This window comes from Mobula birostris, chromosome 10, assembly GCF_030028105.1.
Source record: "Mobula birostris isolate sMobBir1 chromosome 10, sMobBir1.hap1, whole genome shotgun sequence".
Classification (NCBI taxonomy): domain Eukaryota; kingdom Metazoa; phylum Chordata; class Chondrichthyes; order Myliobatiformes; family Myliobatidae; genus Mobula; species Mobula birostris.
The window spans coordinates 117,491,362-117,509,543 of NC_092379.1; the positions used below are offsets into that span (position 1 = coordinate 117,491,362).

At 39.9% G+C, this 18,182-nt stretch overlaps 1 protein-coding gene across 1 annotated transcript in view; it reads left to right on the forward strand.

Annotated features, from left to right (window-relative positions):
- Positions 1-18,182, forward strand: part of kdrl (kinase insert domain receptor like) — a 222,878-nt gene that overhangs the window by 72,687 nt on the left and 132,009 nt on the right. The window contains exons 6-8 of the mRNA XM_072270842.1: positions 4,006-4,145; positions 5,579-5,741; positions 8,416-8,533. Coding sequence (XP_072126943.1) covers positions 4,006-4,145; positions 5,579-5,741; positions 8,416-8,533 — 421 coding nt within the window. The remainder of the gene's footprint in view (positions 1-4,005; positions 4,146-5,578; positions 5,742-8,415; positions 8,534-18,182) is intronic.

Genomic DNA, 18,182 nt, shown 5'->3' on the forward strand with positions numbered 1-18,182 from the left:
AATAGTCAAGGGCTAGAGATTACTAGGTGTCAGGGAGAAGCTTCTTTTCTGCAAGGATGCTCTGAGCACATACTTGAATCTTTTTCTCTGTCTGGCTGCTAATCTCTTTCCATGACAGCGTTTAGAATGACAGAGTTCAGAATGGAGTGCTTCAGGAGTCCAGTATCAGATATCTAAACAATGGGACCTGTCTGGCATTGTGAACTGATTGCAATTAGGGGTTCAGTGATGGAATGTTGGCTCACAAGTCTTTCCAGTGAATTGTAGGTACTTTCCTATCCCCTGGTTTGGCATTTGTAGGACGAAATTCAAATCCCATTGGCATCCAAAGTGGTGGTTGTCCATCATGTCCAAAGATGACAGGAAACCTGTGTTTTAAAGTGGAGAAGCTGTTTCACTGAGTCAGTTCCACCCTCTTGACCTCAGAAGTCTGGATCCAGTGGTACAAACTGGGGTCTTTCTTGATTGCAGTAGATGACTATGATGCCTTTTGTGCCTTGTCATGTCCTTTGCTTTCCACGGAGAGTAGTAGTACTGCCTTCCTGGCCATTGGATCTCACTGTAGATCTCATCTGCCTCGTCTGCCAGAGCTGACTTTGCAAGCTAGGGCAAGCATGTCCCTACCTCACCAGGGTATGAGGCCACTGGCTAACGTCACCTGGTTTAGCCTGCCTGTCAAAGCGGCATACCAGGGCTTGCCCTCTGTCGCATCCAAGCAGCTACTTGGAGCCACAGGTGAGAGCCGAGCATCCAGTGGGCACCAAAGGTGAGTGAGCTGCCCCAGAATGGACTCAACAAGCCCCTTCGCCAGAGATACTACCCCTCCCTGGACAGCCTATACACCCCAAGGCATCCAGGGTACATTAGGGAAACTAGGTAGTGTTCCTCTGGGCCCATTATTAAAGTAGGTGGATTTCAAAGGAGCATTTGTAACAACAAATTGGAAGTCTTGTCTGCTTTTTTGTAGCAGTCATGTAAGGAAGATTTCAATCATTTTTTATATTAGGTTTTCTTATTTCGAACTATTTACACAAAGTCCAGTCTTTGAAATCAAACTTACTGTGTTTTTCACTATTTGAAAGGGCAAAACCTTATCTGCTTCATTCTTCCTTGTATCCTCTGAGATATACACTTCCCTTTAACTATTTATTTCATCTTCCAGTCTTCTCAAAACTCGGGCTGATCAACCAATTTCTTTTCTAACTTCAGATAACTTGCTCTTTCTTTCTGTTTGTACCTTTCCTTACCTCTCCACTTTTTTTTCCAATATTTTACTTGCCAGTTAACCGGATGATATAACTCCACCCAAAATTCACAACATTAACACTGTATTTAAGGCACTTTGCACCTTTGTTCTCACCCCCTCTGCTCTGGGACAGAACAAGGTTAGAATTTCACTGGACCTTGCCTTCCACCCCATCAGACTCCGCATTCAACAGACCATTTTCCACAATTTCTATCACCTTCAAAGAGATTCCACCTCTTCTCCTTTCATCATTTTGCAAGGATCATTCTCTTCATGATTCCCTCATCCACTTTTCCATTCTCAGCAACCACCCTCACTTCTCTAAACATGCTGGAGGAACTCAGCAGGTCGGGCAGCTTCCGTGGAAATGATCAGTCAACGTTTTTCAGCATCTGCAGAGTATTTTGCGTTCATGGCTCACTTCTCAAATGTTTTCCATTAAACTGTTGGGCAGTACTACACTTGTCCTTTTACTCTTCCTGTTAAACCATGTGGGGACTCAACCAGTCCCTCCAGATGAAGCAGTAATTCATCTTTGGGTTTATAGTCACTGACAAAAGTCATGAAATGTACTGTTTTGTTGCAATAGTGCAGAGCAAGCATAACAGATTACTATAAGTGCCAACGAAAAGTAAATGGTGAAAAAGAGGAATAGTGAGGTAGTGTTCTAGGAGTCATGGGCCTTGCAGATGTCTGATGGAGGAGGAGAAGAAGCTGTTCCTAAAAGGTTGAGCTTAAGACTTCCATGTACCTCCTCCATGATAGTTGCAATGGGAAGAGGGCATGTCCTGGACAGTGATGGATGCCACCTTCATGAGGCATGGCCTTTGGAAGATGACCTTGATGGAGGGAACACCTGCCCATGATGCAGCTTACTGAGTTTGCAACACGTTGAGGCCTTTTACAGTCCTGTGCAATGGCACCTCCATACTAGATGGTGATGCAACAAGTCAGAACGCTGTGCACTGTACGGCTGTAGAAAATAGCTACAGTTGCTAGAAAACAGCATCCTGAGCAGCCTCATCACAGCCTGGTTCAGAAATTGCACTGTCTCAGATTGCAAGACCCTGCAGCGGATAGTGAGGTCAGCTGAGAAGATCATTGGGGTCTCTCTTCCCGCCATTACAGACACTTACACCACACGCTGCATCCGTAAAGCAAACAGCATTATGAAGGACCCTACGCACCCCTCATACAAACTCTTCTCCCTCCTGCCATCTGGCAAAAGGCACCAAAGCATTTGGGCTCTCACAACCAGACTATGTAACAGTTTCTTCCCCCAAACCATCAGACTCCTCAATAAACAGAGCCTGGACTGACACCAACCTACTGCCCTCTACTGTGCATATTCTCTTGTTTATTATTTATTGTAATGCCTGCACTTTATGCGGTCCTGTGTAGGTCTGTAGTCTAGTGTAGTTTTTGAGTTGTTTTACATAGTTCAGTGTAGTTTTTGTATTGTTTCATGTAGCACCATGGTCCTGAAAAACATTGTCTCGTTTTTACTGTGTACTATACCAGCAGTTATGGTTGAAATGACAATAAAAAGTGACTTGACTTCACTTGACTTGACTAGAGTCTTTGATTACATACCAATTCTTCTCAATTTACTAATAAAGCATAGCTATTGGAGCACCTTCATTATGCCCATGATAAATATGCTTGCACTTCTCCTAGACTAGCACACTATATTCAGTGTTCATGATATGGTCTCATACACATTGGAAAAACAAAATGAAGATTAGTCATTTGAATTAGAGAAAATCTGCATTCGGTCTGCATATATGGCATGCTTCCCTTCATTGTTAAGGGTGTTGAGTATAAGAGAGGGGAAATCATGCTGCAACTATATGAAGCTTTATTTAGACTTTGCTTGGAGATTGTGTGCATTTCTGGTCAGAAGGATGTGGAGACTGTGTGGAAGAGGCTTACCAGGATGCTGCCTGGATTTTAAATAGATGCATGAATATGAATGGAATGGAGAAATGTGGATGAGACTCAGGAAAAGGGCATTGAGAAATAAATTAGCATCGAGATCAGTACAACATCATGGGTCTAATGTGCTGTTCTATGTTTTATGTTCTCAATCTCTAACTGCTCCCATTCACTCACTGACTAGATAGCATTGTTCACAGCTTACCCCATGGTCATCCCGGCTTTGCCCCTCCAAGACATCCCCGCCCCAACTCCCCTACATTCCACAGATGCTGCCTGACAGCTGAGTTCTTCCAGCATACCTGTTCCTGTAGCTGAAGTTTTACTTGTTTTCAAGTTTTCACCAAAGTAGCTGCAAATTGTGGCCTGAGGGAAAGCTCTCTGAAAAGTGTCCGTACGTGAAGAAAAGACATTGCAATAGGGAATGATCTTTGAGGAGTGGGGTAAAACCATAATGTTGAGGCAGCATGGATGGAATCATATTTTACACAGTATATTAGTATGCTCCAGTTGGATCTGCTTTAATTTGACATTATCTGGAACATGAGGAATCGAATCCCATTCCTCTCATGCCCTTCCTTAGCAGAATTAAGTCCACTGTCTCCATCCACATCTGTTTGTTCAATTCAGTTCAAACAGCATTTCAAATTCAACTTAAAAAAGTCAATTGACAACATAACACCAATGGAAAATGTCACATTCCTTTACTGGCATTGGGATTCTAATTTCAGAAGAAGGTTGAAACCAATCATAAATGCTAGATAATTCTGCTTCTGAGCTTTGCTTTTCTGATGTGTTTTATTCGGTTTTTATTCGGTCATCAGTTGAAGGAGCGGATTCTGTTCAGCTTAATACGAGTGCACGAATGAAGGTGCTGGTGGGTGACGAGCTGCACATCAAATGCCTGGCGAAGATGAGATGGAACTCCAGACCTGAATTTCAATGGGATTACCCCGCCAAAATGGTGAGTTTGGGTTTGTATCTTTAAGCACTTCTAGCAACTAAACGATGCCTTTTATTGATACAAATGCTTCAACATTACTGCTAGTACTATTTGTAGATGACTTCCTTGAGCAGTTTCACCTGATGCTCCACTGCCCGCTACTCAAAGTATAATCTAGCTTTGCGTAAACTTGTTAACAGCCACATTAAGTTAGCAGAGGAATGCCTTACAAACAGGTGTAACATTCTTTCACCAGTAAGACCATCAGTCATTTCCAGACTTCAACTTTCCTTGCACCAGAGCAAAACTCTGTTTAGATTTTTCATAGAAAACTTGCTGGGCAGCAATTACTTTCTCCCTCATCGAGAACCCCCATCATCCAAGCTATGCACTATACCATCCAGCAGGAGGAACAGAAGCGTTAAGACCCACATCATCAGGTTCAAGAACAGTAATTACCCTAAAACCGTCAGGGTCCTGAATGAGTATGAATAACTTCACATACCTCAATTCTGAACTGATTCCACAATCTACAGACTCGCTTTGAAGGAGTCTACACTCGTATTCGCACTATTTTTTTAAATTTGCACAACTTGTCATAGTTATTTGTTAGTCTTTGTTTATGTATAGTTTTCATAAGTTAAATTTTCTTTCTTTATTTTGCTCTAAATGCCCTCATGAAAATGAATCTCAAGGGAGCGTTTGGTGACATGCATGAACTTTGATAATAAACTTAATTTGGCTTTGACTTGACTTTGCGCAAGAGAGAGTGAAACCTATTCCAGGGTTACCTTCCTCTTCAGTTCAAGCACAGATTCTTTCCCCTACTTATTCATTTTCACAGTATGAGGAAAGCTAGCAATGCCAGCATTAATTGTCCATTACTAATTGCACTTGAGAATCACCTTCAAGAACTCTTTCTCACAATGCAATTTCCACAGTGCTATTTGGTGAAGATTTAAACCCAGTAAAAATGAAGCACTTCAGCCCTTGTCTTTCTGTTATTACTTCTGTTTTTGCATCATTTTTAATCTAACTATTTAATATACATATGCATACTTAGTATAATTGATTTACTTAATTTTCTTTCTATATTATCATGTATTGCATTGTACTGCTGCGTTAAGTTAACAAATTTCATGACAAATGCCAGTGATATTAAACCCATTTCAAATTCTTTCTGGAGGACATAGACCATGCATTAGGGTTTGTAAAGTGATATCGGAGTAGAGTAGAGAATAACTACTTTGTATTTTGTAGATATTTGTGACTTAACACTGCGGAGTGTGTTGTAGGGGTGAATTTTGTTGTAGGAGTGAAATTGCTTCAACAAGAACTGTGCATTATTTACTTCCACCAGGGCTATCAGGAATAGATGCATCTGCTATCTGCATCTTTTAATAGCAATGTTCTTTGTGCAATGACTGACAAGGCACAACTCTGTTCATTTGCAGACAAATCGATCTGTTTCAATTAATAATATAAGGCTAAAGAATGAAAATACATATGAAAGCATCCTAACACTGAAGAATATTCAGCTCAGAGACAAAGGAAGCTATGTGTGCAAAGTCCATAATAAAAATACATCAGAAAGCAAGACAAGAGTAATTGTCATTGGTAAGTAATTGTAAATCCTACAACTACATTTAAGTTGTATGCCTTGGAAAAAAATTTGAATTTGAATAATAGGGTTGCAGTGAATAACACAGATCATAGATAAGTACTCTGTGACCTGGCTTGGTGATTATACAAGAAAACAATAAGGACTCTGCTTTTAAAACATCCAATAGCTTTCAGCTTCTAGGAGCTCTTTGGTAAACTTTGTCTTTCATCAGTTTGGATGGTTTTCAATTCATTTTGATTAGATCATCAAGAATAGAAAATGTTATTATGTTGCAACAATTTGCCATTATTCAGCATCTTTCACGTGGCAATATACTTGCCAGTGTCTTGCACCTAGGCTCAACAGGCAAATATTTGACACTGAGCCACTTATGGAGATAGTTGGGAAGGTAGATATTAGGTGGGGGGGGGGGTTGCTACTGCACAGGACCAAAAGAAGCTACAGAAAGCTGTAAAATTAGTCTGTTCCATCTTGGGTACTAGCTTCCATAGTATCCAATATATCTTCAAGGAACAATGCCTCAGTAAGGTGGAGTCCATTATTAAGGACCCCTTTCACCCAGGATGTGCCCTCTTCTCATTGTTACCATCAGGAAGAAGGTAGCACACACTCAGCAATTCAGGAATAGTTTCTCCCCCCGCCATACAGTTCTTAAAAAAAAATTGAACCCAAGAACACTATCTCACTTTTTTTTCTAAATACTATTTCTGTTTTGCACTATTTTTAATCTAACTATTTAATAATACATATATATATATACTTAATGTAATTGACTTACTTCTTTTTTTCTTTCTGTATTATCATGTATTACATTGTACTGCTGCTGCTAAGTTAACAATTCCACAACGCATGCTGGTGATAATAAAACTGACTCTGATTTTGAAAACCCGGTCAAAGGGTTCTGAAGAGGTTCTTGTGGAAAGGAAAAGATGGTCGTGGAATGAAAGTTAAGGGCCAAAACAACTAAGGACATGCTGCCAATGGCAGAAAAGTTCAGGAATGAGCAAGAAGCCAACTATAAGGCGAAGAGGAGTCACCGTTCTGGACAGAGGAGTGAAGATAGGGAAGATCTTGAAAAGAAGGAAGAGAACTTCGAAATCATTGTGATGCCAGCTGAGAACAAACATAAGACTGTAGACCAGAGCTGATGAGGACATGTTGTGAGCTGTATCACAGACAACAGAACTACACAAATGGAAATAAGTGCTTTATATGTCAGAGGACTACATAGTTGAAAACTCATCACATTACTGAGTGGGATGTTTGGTTGCAAACAGTTTGGTTCAGCCTCGTGCAGCCGGCAGGGAAAGGATAGAGCAGGGAACTACAGACCGATTTAATGTCATAGATCAGAAAAGCAACAGCTTGGAGATCGCAACTTCTTGCACAGAGCTTTTGTCTGTGATGTTGTTGAATTTTGTCAAAATTCCTGTTGTTCCTAACTCCTTTAATTAGATATGAATTCTTCATGTATACGACGCATATACATACAGAAGTGGGATGCAGAAGAGGGAAAAATATGCAACAGGTACTGTATATTGACTCAGTTGTATACAAATTTATCTGAGCCTGTGCCATGAGCCTAGGTAAAGAATGTGTCTCATGTCTTTGTGGTGGAACTGTCACCTTATGCGTCATTCAATTTCGATTGCCTCTGCCATACTACTCCCTTGATTCTCATTCCTCTTCCCTATTCTTTGCAGAACAGAAATGAGAAAATGAATATTTGGCAAACATGCAGTTCTTGACTATTACTGGCTGCTTGAATCATAAAGTATTCAATTCTCCAGCGTTTTTAATCCTTAACTTTTTGTGCGTTGGACATTGTTCTGTTCATAATACATCCTAAGAATCTGCTGCGACATAGCACTTTTGAATATTTGAACCATTAAAATGTTCAGCATGCCTCCTTAGATCAGAACCAACCTTTGGGATATTGGCAGAATCAGAATTCATGGACCGATTACTTGGGAAAAGAAATAAGAAATACCTATCAGAAAATAGCGATTCTTTGCTGCTTTGCTTCCTGCAGGATATTACTCAACCTGCACTTAATAAACTTCATAAACACAAGAGATTCTACAGATGCTGGAAATCCAGAGTAACACATACAACACTCCTCAGGTCAGACCCCAGCACCTATGGAGAGGAATAAACAGTCACCGTTTCTGGCTGAGACGCTTCATCAAGATTTCAATTCTTCATTGTAATTCTAGCATGGGGCTTATCACATGATGAATTGGGAATATGAACCATGAGTTGTAGGTTGCTCGTCCGGCAAGAGGCAATGTGTAGAAAACAGCAGTAATACAGAATTTCAAGTTGGTTTATCCTGTGTACATCACCATGCATAATGACATTAGAAAAAAATCAGGAATCATTTGGTCAACATTTCAATCCTTATGCTGTTTTCAATGAAATATGTAAACTTCTTAAAAATTGTGAAAGCAATAAAACGTAGAATGTTTCCAAATTGATGAAAAGCTAGGCTTTCTATGAAAGTAGTCCAGTTTTCTAGGAAAACCTGTTTGAATGAATACTCTGGAGTGTGGACGTTAATTCTATTCCAGAGTGTAACTGTTTTTATTTGGCACTATGCCTCAACTATTCAACATGTTATTGCCTCACTGGTCTCCTTACAGCTTCCTCTCATTTTTGTATTTGCAGAGAGCCCTTACATTACAGCAGAGTTCAAAAAAAAGAATCCTTTGCATGTAAGAGGTGATCATGGACCCATAAAACTACCTGTGAAAGTCAATGCATTCCCGCTTCCAGAAGTATCCTGGTAAAGTTCATTATTCTATTTTTTTCGCAGATCCTGATTTTTGATAAATAATAATTTAAGTATTTGCCTTTGGTTAACTTAACTGATTTTCTTTCAAGTTTTCTGAAGAAGAAGATATACTGGTCATCAATTATCCCATGATAATTTTTCCCAAATGTTTTTTTCTTAATGTATTCCCTGGGGGTTTCTCATGTTAGGTCGGTCCCACTAATCACTATTTCATCTGCAAATTGCTTACCCTTTTTTTGTGACTGAACTGAAGAGTGATTCATAAAAATTGCAAGGTTAATTTTAAATGAATGAGTTCACTGAAAGCATCCAGTTTAATCCTTTAGTACAACCCAGAATTTCTATACACTCATCACTCCATTAAGTGCCACTTCTCCCAAACGATCCTATGCTAAAACTAATTCTGGACTTAAATAGAAAAAGACTAGAAAAATTCTTGAAGCAATGTGAACAAGATGTGTTTATCCACTGCAGGTATATTTTTTTCAGATGAAGATTAATACAACTCCTTCTGAAAAACAAATCTATTTTCCAAATTTCCCAAATTCTGGAGTCTTAATTTCATAATGCAATCCTCTATGTGAAATATTATCAAATTCTTTTTAAAATCCTTGATATATTCCATCCATAAGTTTAATGAGTCATATCACCAAGATACTTCTAAGAATTTTGATGACAAGAGCTACAAGTAAGATACAAGCTGAAATAGGCAAAGAACAATGTGGCTTTGTGAAAGACAAAGGTACAAGAAACGCAATATTGATATTAAGGATATTATCAGAATGAGCTATTCAAGTGCAAAAAGATTTGTTTGTTTGTTTTATCGACTAAACAAAAGCATTTGATAAAGTGAAACACCGTAAGTTATTTGAAATATTACAGAAAACTCTAGATCTAGATTTGAAAGACCGCTGCCTAATCAGATATCTGTACTGGGAACAAACTGCCGCTGTAAGAATAGATGGAGAAGTGAGTCAGTTTATGAAAATCAAGAGAGGCATTAGACAAGGGTGTGTTTTCTCCCCTGATTTATTTAATGTGTACAGTGAAACAATATTACAAAAATAAGAGACATCTTGGGAATCAAAATTTCAGATATGCAGATGACACTGTGTTAATTGCAAGTACAGAGGAAGAACTACAAAACTTAATTGATATAATTGTTGAAGAAAGTGCAAAAATGGGTCTATCTATCAATTGCAAAAAGACAGAATGTATGGTGATATCCAAAAAGAAGGAGAATCCTATCTGCAGGCTGAGAATAAAAAGGGAAGACATGAAACAAGTACAGAACTTTTGCTACTTAGGAAGCTGGGTGACATCAGATGGCAGGTTCGACCTGGAAATCAAAAGAAGAATAGGGATGACAAAAGACACCTTTACAAGAATGAAGAGTATACTGACCAATACTAAACTAGGCATGACAACCCGCCTCAGAGTACTGAAATGTTACGTTTATCCAGTTATGTTATATGGCTTAGAATGTTGGACAATATCTAGTAACACTAGGAAACGAATTGTAGCAGCAGAGATGTGGTTTTTGAGGAGGATGCAAAGAATATCATGGACAAAACGAATATCTAACGACGATGTCATGAACAGAGCAAACACAAAGAGAGAAATAATATATGAGATCATGAAAAGGTAATGTAACTTCATTGGACATGTGATTAGGAAAGAGGAGTTAGAATGCACAGTAATTATGGGAAAGATTGAAGGGAAGAAAGCAAGAGGAAGACAAAGACAAATGATGATGGAGACAGCAGTCAGAGAACTGGAAATGAATACCAATGAATTGATCCACTTGACCCGAAACAGGAGTGTGTGGGCCATGGCAGTCAAAGCTCAAACTGGGCACGGCACCTGATGATGATGATATTCCATCCCCTGGTTCCCCTTTATCTAATCTGAGGCTACATCAAAAGGCATTCTTTTGGAGACCCGCAGGCACCAGATGTTTTCATTTAATTGGATTTGTCAGACATTTGTTTCCATAAAAATTTTGTTGACTATGCCTAATATTATTCTTGGTGACCTGATAACTTTTACATTATAATGAAACACAGCATTTTGAGAAAGCTGATGACAATTAACTAGTTATTATCACTTATTTTCATTCTTTATCAAGTGTGTCATTTTTGCTAACTTTCAATACATTGGAACAAATAGAGAATCTGGAGAATTTTAAAAGGTCGCCACTAATGCATTACCTTTTGTAACCCTGTAACACGGCCTAACAGACATGTCATAGGATACAAAGGTTAAAAATAAGCCATCATAATTGTCTGACTGATGCTCTGTTCCCCATGACTTCTGGCATATTTATTGTGTTTCTATTTAATATCTACAGTATTTACACTATTCTCACCTTCCTATTCCGCTAAGGTAATGACAACAGAAAAATCTAGAATATTTTTCAGGTCATGTAGCTGTGGCAGAGAGAGAAACAAAGTTAGTACATTAGGTTAATAACGATATTACCATTTTCCATTTGCAATCTTGTTCCATGACTTGCTTTCTGAGACTTGCTATGTTCATGCTCAAAGTTCATCAGTAGCAGCTCCATGTCCTACAAAGAAGCAGAAAGGCAATTCCATGTGAAATTAGAGACACAAACAGAAGCACAGCAGATCTGGTAGGGTTTGTATGCCATTACTTCCTATAAGCAGCTGGCATTGCTTCACTCCCCAATGAGCTCAATGCTTTTTAATACACACTTTGAAAAGGAGAATAACACAACACCTGTGCAAATCCCAACATCATCCAGCAATTCTGTGATTCCTTTCTCAGAGGCTTTTGTCAGAATATCCCTCAAGAGGGAGAATCCTTGCAAGGCATCAGCTCCCAATGTGAAGCTGGCCATGGACAGAAAACCTGTGCCGACCAATTGGCTGGAATGTTCATTAACATTTTCAACGTCTCACTGCTGCAGGCTGAGGCTACGTCAACACGAGACCGGATAAATCCGTAACCGAAGCTTTTTCTCTGCGTTTCGACCCTCCGTCCACACTGAAATGGCGTTTTCCTCCCCTGAAACAGAGATTTTCAGAAACGTTCTCCAGAGTGAATAAATCTGAAAACGCCTAATATCCAGCATAGTGTGTACAGGGTAACCGGCTATTTTTAAAAACACTGTCATGACGTACCGGAACAAATGGTGGAAGCAGCGCGGCATTTCATTGTTTTCTTGAGCGCAACCTCCAACACCACAACAATATCTGACAATAGATGTGTAACAGCCTCATGTAACATTGTATGGAAATACAAGATAACACTGATACAGACATGTTTTATACATTTAACAAGGTGCTTTATTAATGTATTGCTTGTGCAAACATTCAATAGATGCAATTGTCACTTTTGCCCAGTAACAAACCTTATTGCATTTGGTTGTAACCGTCGTCCTTTTCATCGATGAAGTGACTATGGCTGTAGGAGATGTTTCTGGACAAACTCACACCAAGTCTTTCGTTTGGCAATTTCCTTTTAAGTTTTTCTAGCCTGTAACTGGATAAACGCGCACCAAGTACAGTATAGCGTTCCCTCGTCGCTTGTTTTCTGTGTGTCCTGCGCATGCCCAGTAGGAGGAGATTTGTCCAAATATCCATTTTAATGTGGATGGAAGTATTTTCAAAATCACCTAGTGTGGATGCCTGTTGTTTTTACGCGAAACGGGCATTTTCAAAATTATCCAGTCTAGTGTGGACGTAGCCTGAGATTCCCACCTGCTTCATTCTGGTGCCCAAGGGCAGAATGGGCTGCCTTAATAATTCACACATTTGCACACAGATCTACCATAATGAAGTGCTTCAAGAGGTTGGTAATGACCAGAATTAACTTCAGATTGAGTAAGGACATGGGCCCTCTACAATTTGCCCACTGCCACAACAAGTCTACATGGCTCTCCACTCTGCTTTGGAGCACCAGGCATTTTTTGCACTATTTAGTTATTTTGTAATTTATAGTAATTTTTTGTCTTTGCTGCACAACAACAAATGTCACAACACATAAGTCAGTAATAATAAACTAGATTCTGAAGAAACACCGTTGATTTAAAACTAGACTTTTTAGTGACCTGACCACAGCTCAAAAAACATTAATGGGCTCTCCAATTTGAAACAGGAAGGGTACTATTCCCATGCATGTGAATAAAAATCTTTCAGACCTCTCACCATTCCAGTTAAACTATTGCACAGGACTTTTGCTGCCTTTCTAAGACCAAAGAAGTCATTTCCATACAACTGATTAGCATAGCTTTAGAAACACAAATGAACTCCTAGGTGTGACTTTTAATCATATTACCGCTCAGAGCCAGAATTGCTCATTATGGATCATTTTGCTTAAGAAAGAAAGCATACAGTCATAGTATAAGAGTGCTTCACTGTTTGGTGATTGTTGTATGTAATTTAGCAGTTAGTATATTCTTACGTAGCGTGAAGTATTGCCAAGAAGCTCTCTGTACAGCTTCTAAGCCTAAGAGCTCTTGACGTTCACTCAGCTGAAGTTCCCTGAAAGTGCAGATCTGTACACCAGAGTGAGATTCGAGCAACCATGTGAATAAAGCTACCAAGACATTTGATGACATTTCTGTCATCCGTAGACATCCTTAAACTAATAACCAAGACAATTTCCTCCTAGAAGTGTTGGTTTTTGACGGATCTTTTTCTCTGGAACGAAGAAACTTCTGTCTCTTCACTTCACGAGTATTTTTGTTTAAACTGAGCCCCAATGGTGATTGTTAAGAGGCTATTTGACAGGAAAACACTGTGGTTGAGAGCAGGCATATCTTCCACGACACTCACACTAGTGGGCTTTCCATCATAAAAAAACTATGAATGGAGTCCCTGCTAATTTTCCATTCCTTCTGACAATGAAGAAAGTAGTCCTGGAAAACAAGAGCAAAAGGTATAATTTTCCCCCTAAAAGGTGCAATCCTCTTAAAATGGATTTCTGCAAAGCAGGATTTTATGTTTCAGTAATAAGTAATACTCTAAAAATGTAAGGAAATTACAATTTAAGTATAGCTTTTTAACTCCAAGCAGATTCCTGGAATTAAACAAAATAGCTTAATAAAGCAGTACCAGTTAATTATAACTGTTAAGAGTGAACAGCAGAGCCTGAATTTCTGAGAATTTCTTTCAAAGAATTAGTCACTATTTACAGTTATCTTTACTCAATCCAGTCAGTCATGTTGTCAATTTTGAAATAAAGAATGATCAATTCCAAGAAGATTTTAAAAATACTTAATTTATTTTCAACAGTTAAATAGCAGTATTGTACATTCAGTAGCCACTTTATTAGGTACACTTGTACACTTGCTTGTTAATGACTTCCTGACAGAAAGACCCCAGTCAGTCCAAGTTGGCTGGCAGCAACAACTCAAGCTGCATTGCGTTGAGCACTAGTGCATTGCCACCTCCCCCCGCCACCCTTGCCCTGCTCAGTCCGCTGCTGTTCCCGCTGCCGACTTGTGACTATGTTCCAGATGCAGGTCAAACAGCATCATCAAGTTCACTGACTGGCCTCATCAGCAGCAATGATGAGTTGCCATACAGAGAGGAGGTAAAGAGACTTGTCAAATGGTGCAAGAACAACAGCCCAAGTTTCAAAACAGACAAGGCAAAAGAGATGATTGTGGACTTCACGCATGCACATAGCAACACTCTCCACTGCACATCAATGGCTCTGCCATGGAAATAGTGAAGATCTCAAAGTCTCTTGGTTTGCACATAACAGACAATCTAACCTGGACCCACAACACCTCTGCACTAGCCAGAAAGGCACAGCAGTGTCTATGTTTTCTGAGGATACTGAGGCAAGTAAAGCTTCCTGTCCCCATTCTAACAACGTTCTACAAGAGCTCCATAGAGTGTGTCTTGTCTGGGTGTATCATTGTGTGGTACAGAAACTGCAAGGCATCGGACTGCAAGACCCTATAGAAGACAGTAAAAACTGACAAAGAGGATCGTTGAGTTCCACCCACCCCCCTGTTTGTGACATGTGTTCTCTTAACGGTTATGACTTAACTGGTACTGCTTTATTATGCTATTTTAATTCCAGGAATCTGCTTGGAGTTAAGAAGCTATATTCAAATTGTAATTCCCTTACAATTTTTTAAAGAACAAGGAGTCCAAAGCATTGTTAAGGATCCCTACCAATGATCCCACAATTTTTTTGACCCACTACCATCAGAAAGGAGGTACAGAAGCACTAAAACCAGTGCTGCCAGTCTGGGTAACAACTTCTTCCCTCAGGCTGAGACAAATGAATACCCGGCCACCACTGAGGTCTCGTCACTTAGACAGCGAGCTGATTACTGCACTATTTATCTTTGCTGTGTTTCACGACATGTATTTTGAAGTCTGTTTTTTAAATTAATTAATAGTATAATATTTTGGTTTATGTGCGGTGTGTGATATATGATGTGTGGGTGCACCATAGTCTGGAGAAATGGAAGTTTCATTTGGTTGTATATACGTAGTCAGATGACTATAAACTTGAACTAATGCAAATATCTAATCAACAAATCATGTGGCAAAAATTCAGTTCATAAAAGCATGCAGGCTTGGTCAAGAGGTTCAGTTGTTCAGACCAAACATCAGAATGGGGAAAAAATATGATCTAAGTGACTTTGACCTTGGAATGATTGTTGTTTCCAGATAGGGTATTTGAGTATCTCAGAAACTGCTGATCTGCTGGGATTGTCATGCACAACAGTCTCTAGAGCTTACTGGGAATGGTACGATATACAAAAAAAAATCCATTGAGCAGCAGTTCTCTTGGCTAATGAGATAGGTCAGAGGAGAATAGGTAGACTGGTTCAAGCTGACAGGAAGGTGACAATAAATCAAATAATCATAAATTACAACAGTGGTGTGCAGAGGAGCATCTCTGAATGCACAACGTGGTGATCCTTGAAGTTGATGGACTACAGCAGCAGAAGACCACACTGGGATCCAATCCTCTACCTACCTACTAAAGTGGCTACATCTGACAATAATGTGTCAACTTGCCAACTATTTACCCACAAACAACCTGCTGGTAGAACTCAGTAAGTTGAGCCACATCTGTGAGAGGAAAGGATGCGTCAATGTTTTGGGTCAAAAGGTCCCAGTATTAAATATTTCTTGAAATTACATGTCAGCTTAATGTAGATTGGCCAATCCATAGGACTCACTCAGAATGACTAAAACATCCCATTTGAACGTCATCACTTGTTCATTTGTAGGAGCTTGTCCTGGTCATGTTGCTGCTGAGTTCCTCTGAAATTTAATGGTGACTATGCTTTAAAAAGGTTGTTAGTTGCTGTAAAGCACTTTGGGATGCGTTGAAAGGAGTTTGTATGGCCTACAACCTCAACATTGTTAGTACTACTAAATATGCCATATTGTTGATAGATCATTAACTTTCAGGAAAACCATGAGTAAATCATCTCAAATGACTCTAAGTGCAACATTCCTGTAGTGTACAAATCAAAACAAAATGCTGGAATACTGAAATAAAACCAGAAATTTCTGGAAATGCTGTGGCACGGCAGGATAGTGGTTAGCCTAATGCTGTTACGGTGCCCTAGGTTAAATTCCAAACCGCTGTCTATAAGGAATGCGTACTGCACATACTTACCATGCATTTCCTCTGGGTGCTCCAGTTTGTTCCCTAATTCCAAAGACTATGGTTAGGGTTAGTAAATCCTGGGCACACCACATTGGTGCCAGATGCTTGGCGACACTTGCATGCTGCTCTCAACACATCCTTGGATTGTGTTGGTTGCTGACTCAAGCAATCAATTTCACTGTATGCTTCAATGTTTCAATATTCATGTGACAAATAAAGCTGATCTCTAATGTCTTTAACGCTGCATCTGTGGGATGACGAACAGAGTCAATATTTAAGATGTAAGATATCCCCATCAGAATATCAGAACATCACCAGAACCGGACGAGATGTACCCTAGGCTACTGTTGCAGGTGAGGGAGGAGATTGCTGAGCCTCTGGTAATGATCTTTGCATCATCAGTGGGGACGGGAGAAGTTCCAGAGGAGTGGAGGATTGCAGGTGTTGCTCCCTTATTCAAGAAAGGGAGTAGGGGTAACCCAGGAGATTATAGACCAATGAATCTTACTTCAGTCATTGGTAAGTTGATGGAAAAGATCCTGAGAGGCAGGATTTATGAACATTTGGAGAGGCACAATATGATTAGGAATAGTCAGCATGGCTTTGCAAAAGGCAGGTCATGCCTTACAAGCCTGATTGAACCTTTTGAGGATGTGACTAAACACGTTGATGAAGGTAGAGCAGTAGATTAATGTATATGGGTTTCAGCAAGGCACTTGATAAGGTACCCCCTGCAAGGCTTATTGAGAAAGTAAGGAAGCATGGGATCCAAGGGGACATTGCTTTGTGGATCCAGAACTGGCTTGCCCACAGAAGGCAAAGAGTGGTTGTAAAGGGGTCACATTCTGCATGGAGGTTGGTGACCAGTGGTATGCCTTGGTGATCTGTTCTGGGACCCTTTCTCTTCATAATTTTAATAAATGACCTGGATGAGGAAGTGGAGGGATGGATTAGTAAATTTGCTGATGACACAATGGTTGGAAGTGTTGTGGATAGTGTGGAGGGCTGTCGGAGATTACAGCGGGACATCAATAGGATGCAAAACTGGGCTGAGAAGTGGCAGATGGAGTTCAACACAGATAAGTGTGAGATGGTTCATTTTGGTAGGTCAAATACGATGGAAGAAGAAAGTATTAATGGTAAGACTCTTGGCAGTGTGGAGGATCAGAGGGATCTTGGGGTCCAAGTCCATACGACACTCAAAGCTGCTGCGCAAGTTGACTCTGTGGTTAAGATGGCATATAGTGCATAGACCTTCACCAACCATGGGATTGAGTTTTAGAGCCGATAAGTAATGTTACAACTATATAGGACCCTGGTCAGACCCCACTTGGAGTACTGTGCTCATTTCTGGTCACCTCACTACAGGAAGGATGTGGAAACTATAGAAAGGGTGCAGAAGAGATTTACAAGGATGTTGCCTGGACTGGAGAGCATGCCTTATGAGAATAGGTTGAGTGAACTTGGTCTTTTCTCATTGGAGCGACAGAGGATGAGAGGTGACCTGATAGAGGTGTATAAGATGATGAGAGGCATTGATCATGTGGATAGTTCAGAGGCTTTTTCCCAGGGCTGAAATGGCTAAAACGAGAGGGCACAGTTTTCAGGTGCTTGGAAGTAGGTACAGAGGAGATGTCAGGGGTAAGTTTTTTATGCAGAGAGTGGTGAGTGCATGGAATGGGCTGCCAGTGACAGTGGTGGAGGCGGATACAGTAGGGTCTTTTAAGAGTCTCTTGGATAGGTACATGGAGCTCAGAAAAATAGAGGGCTATGGGTAACCCTAGGTAATTTCTAAATAAGTACATGTTCGGCACAGCATTGTGGACTGAAGGGCCTGTATTGTGCTGTAGGTTTTCTATGTTACCTAGGAAGGGGATGAAAGAAACTTGATAAACTGCAGGGGAGAGGGTGCTTTTAATACAATAAAGGGTGACCATAGGTATTTATTTACCAACAATCAATCTACTGGAGGAACTCAGCAGATCAAACAACATCTGTGAGAGTAAAGAAATTGTTGACATTTCAG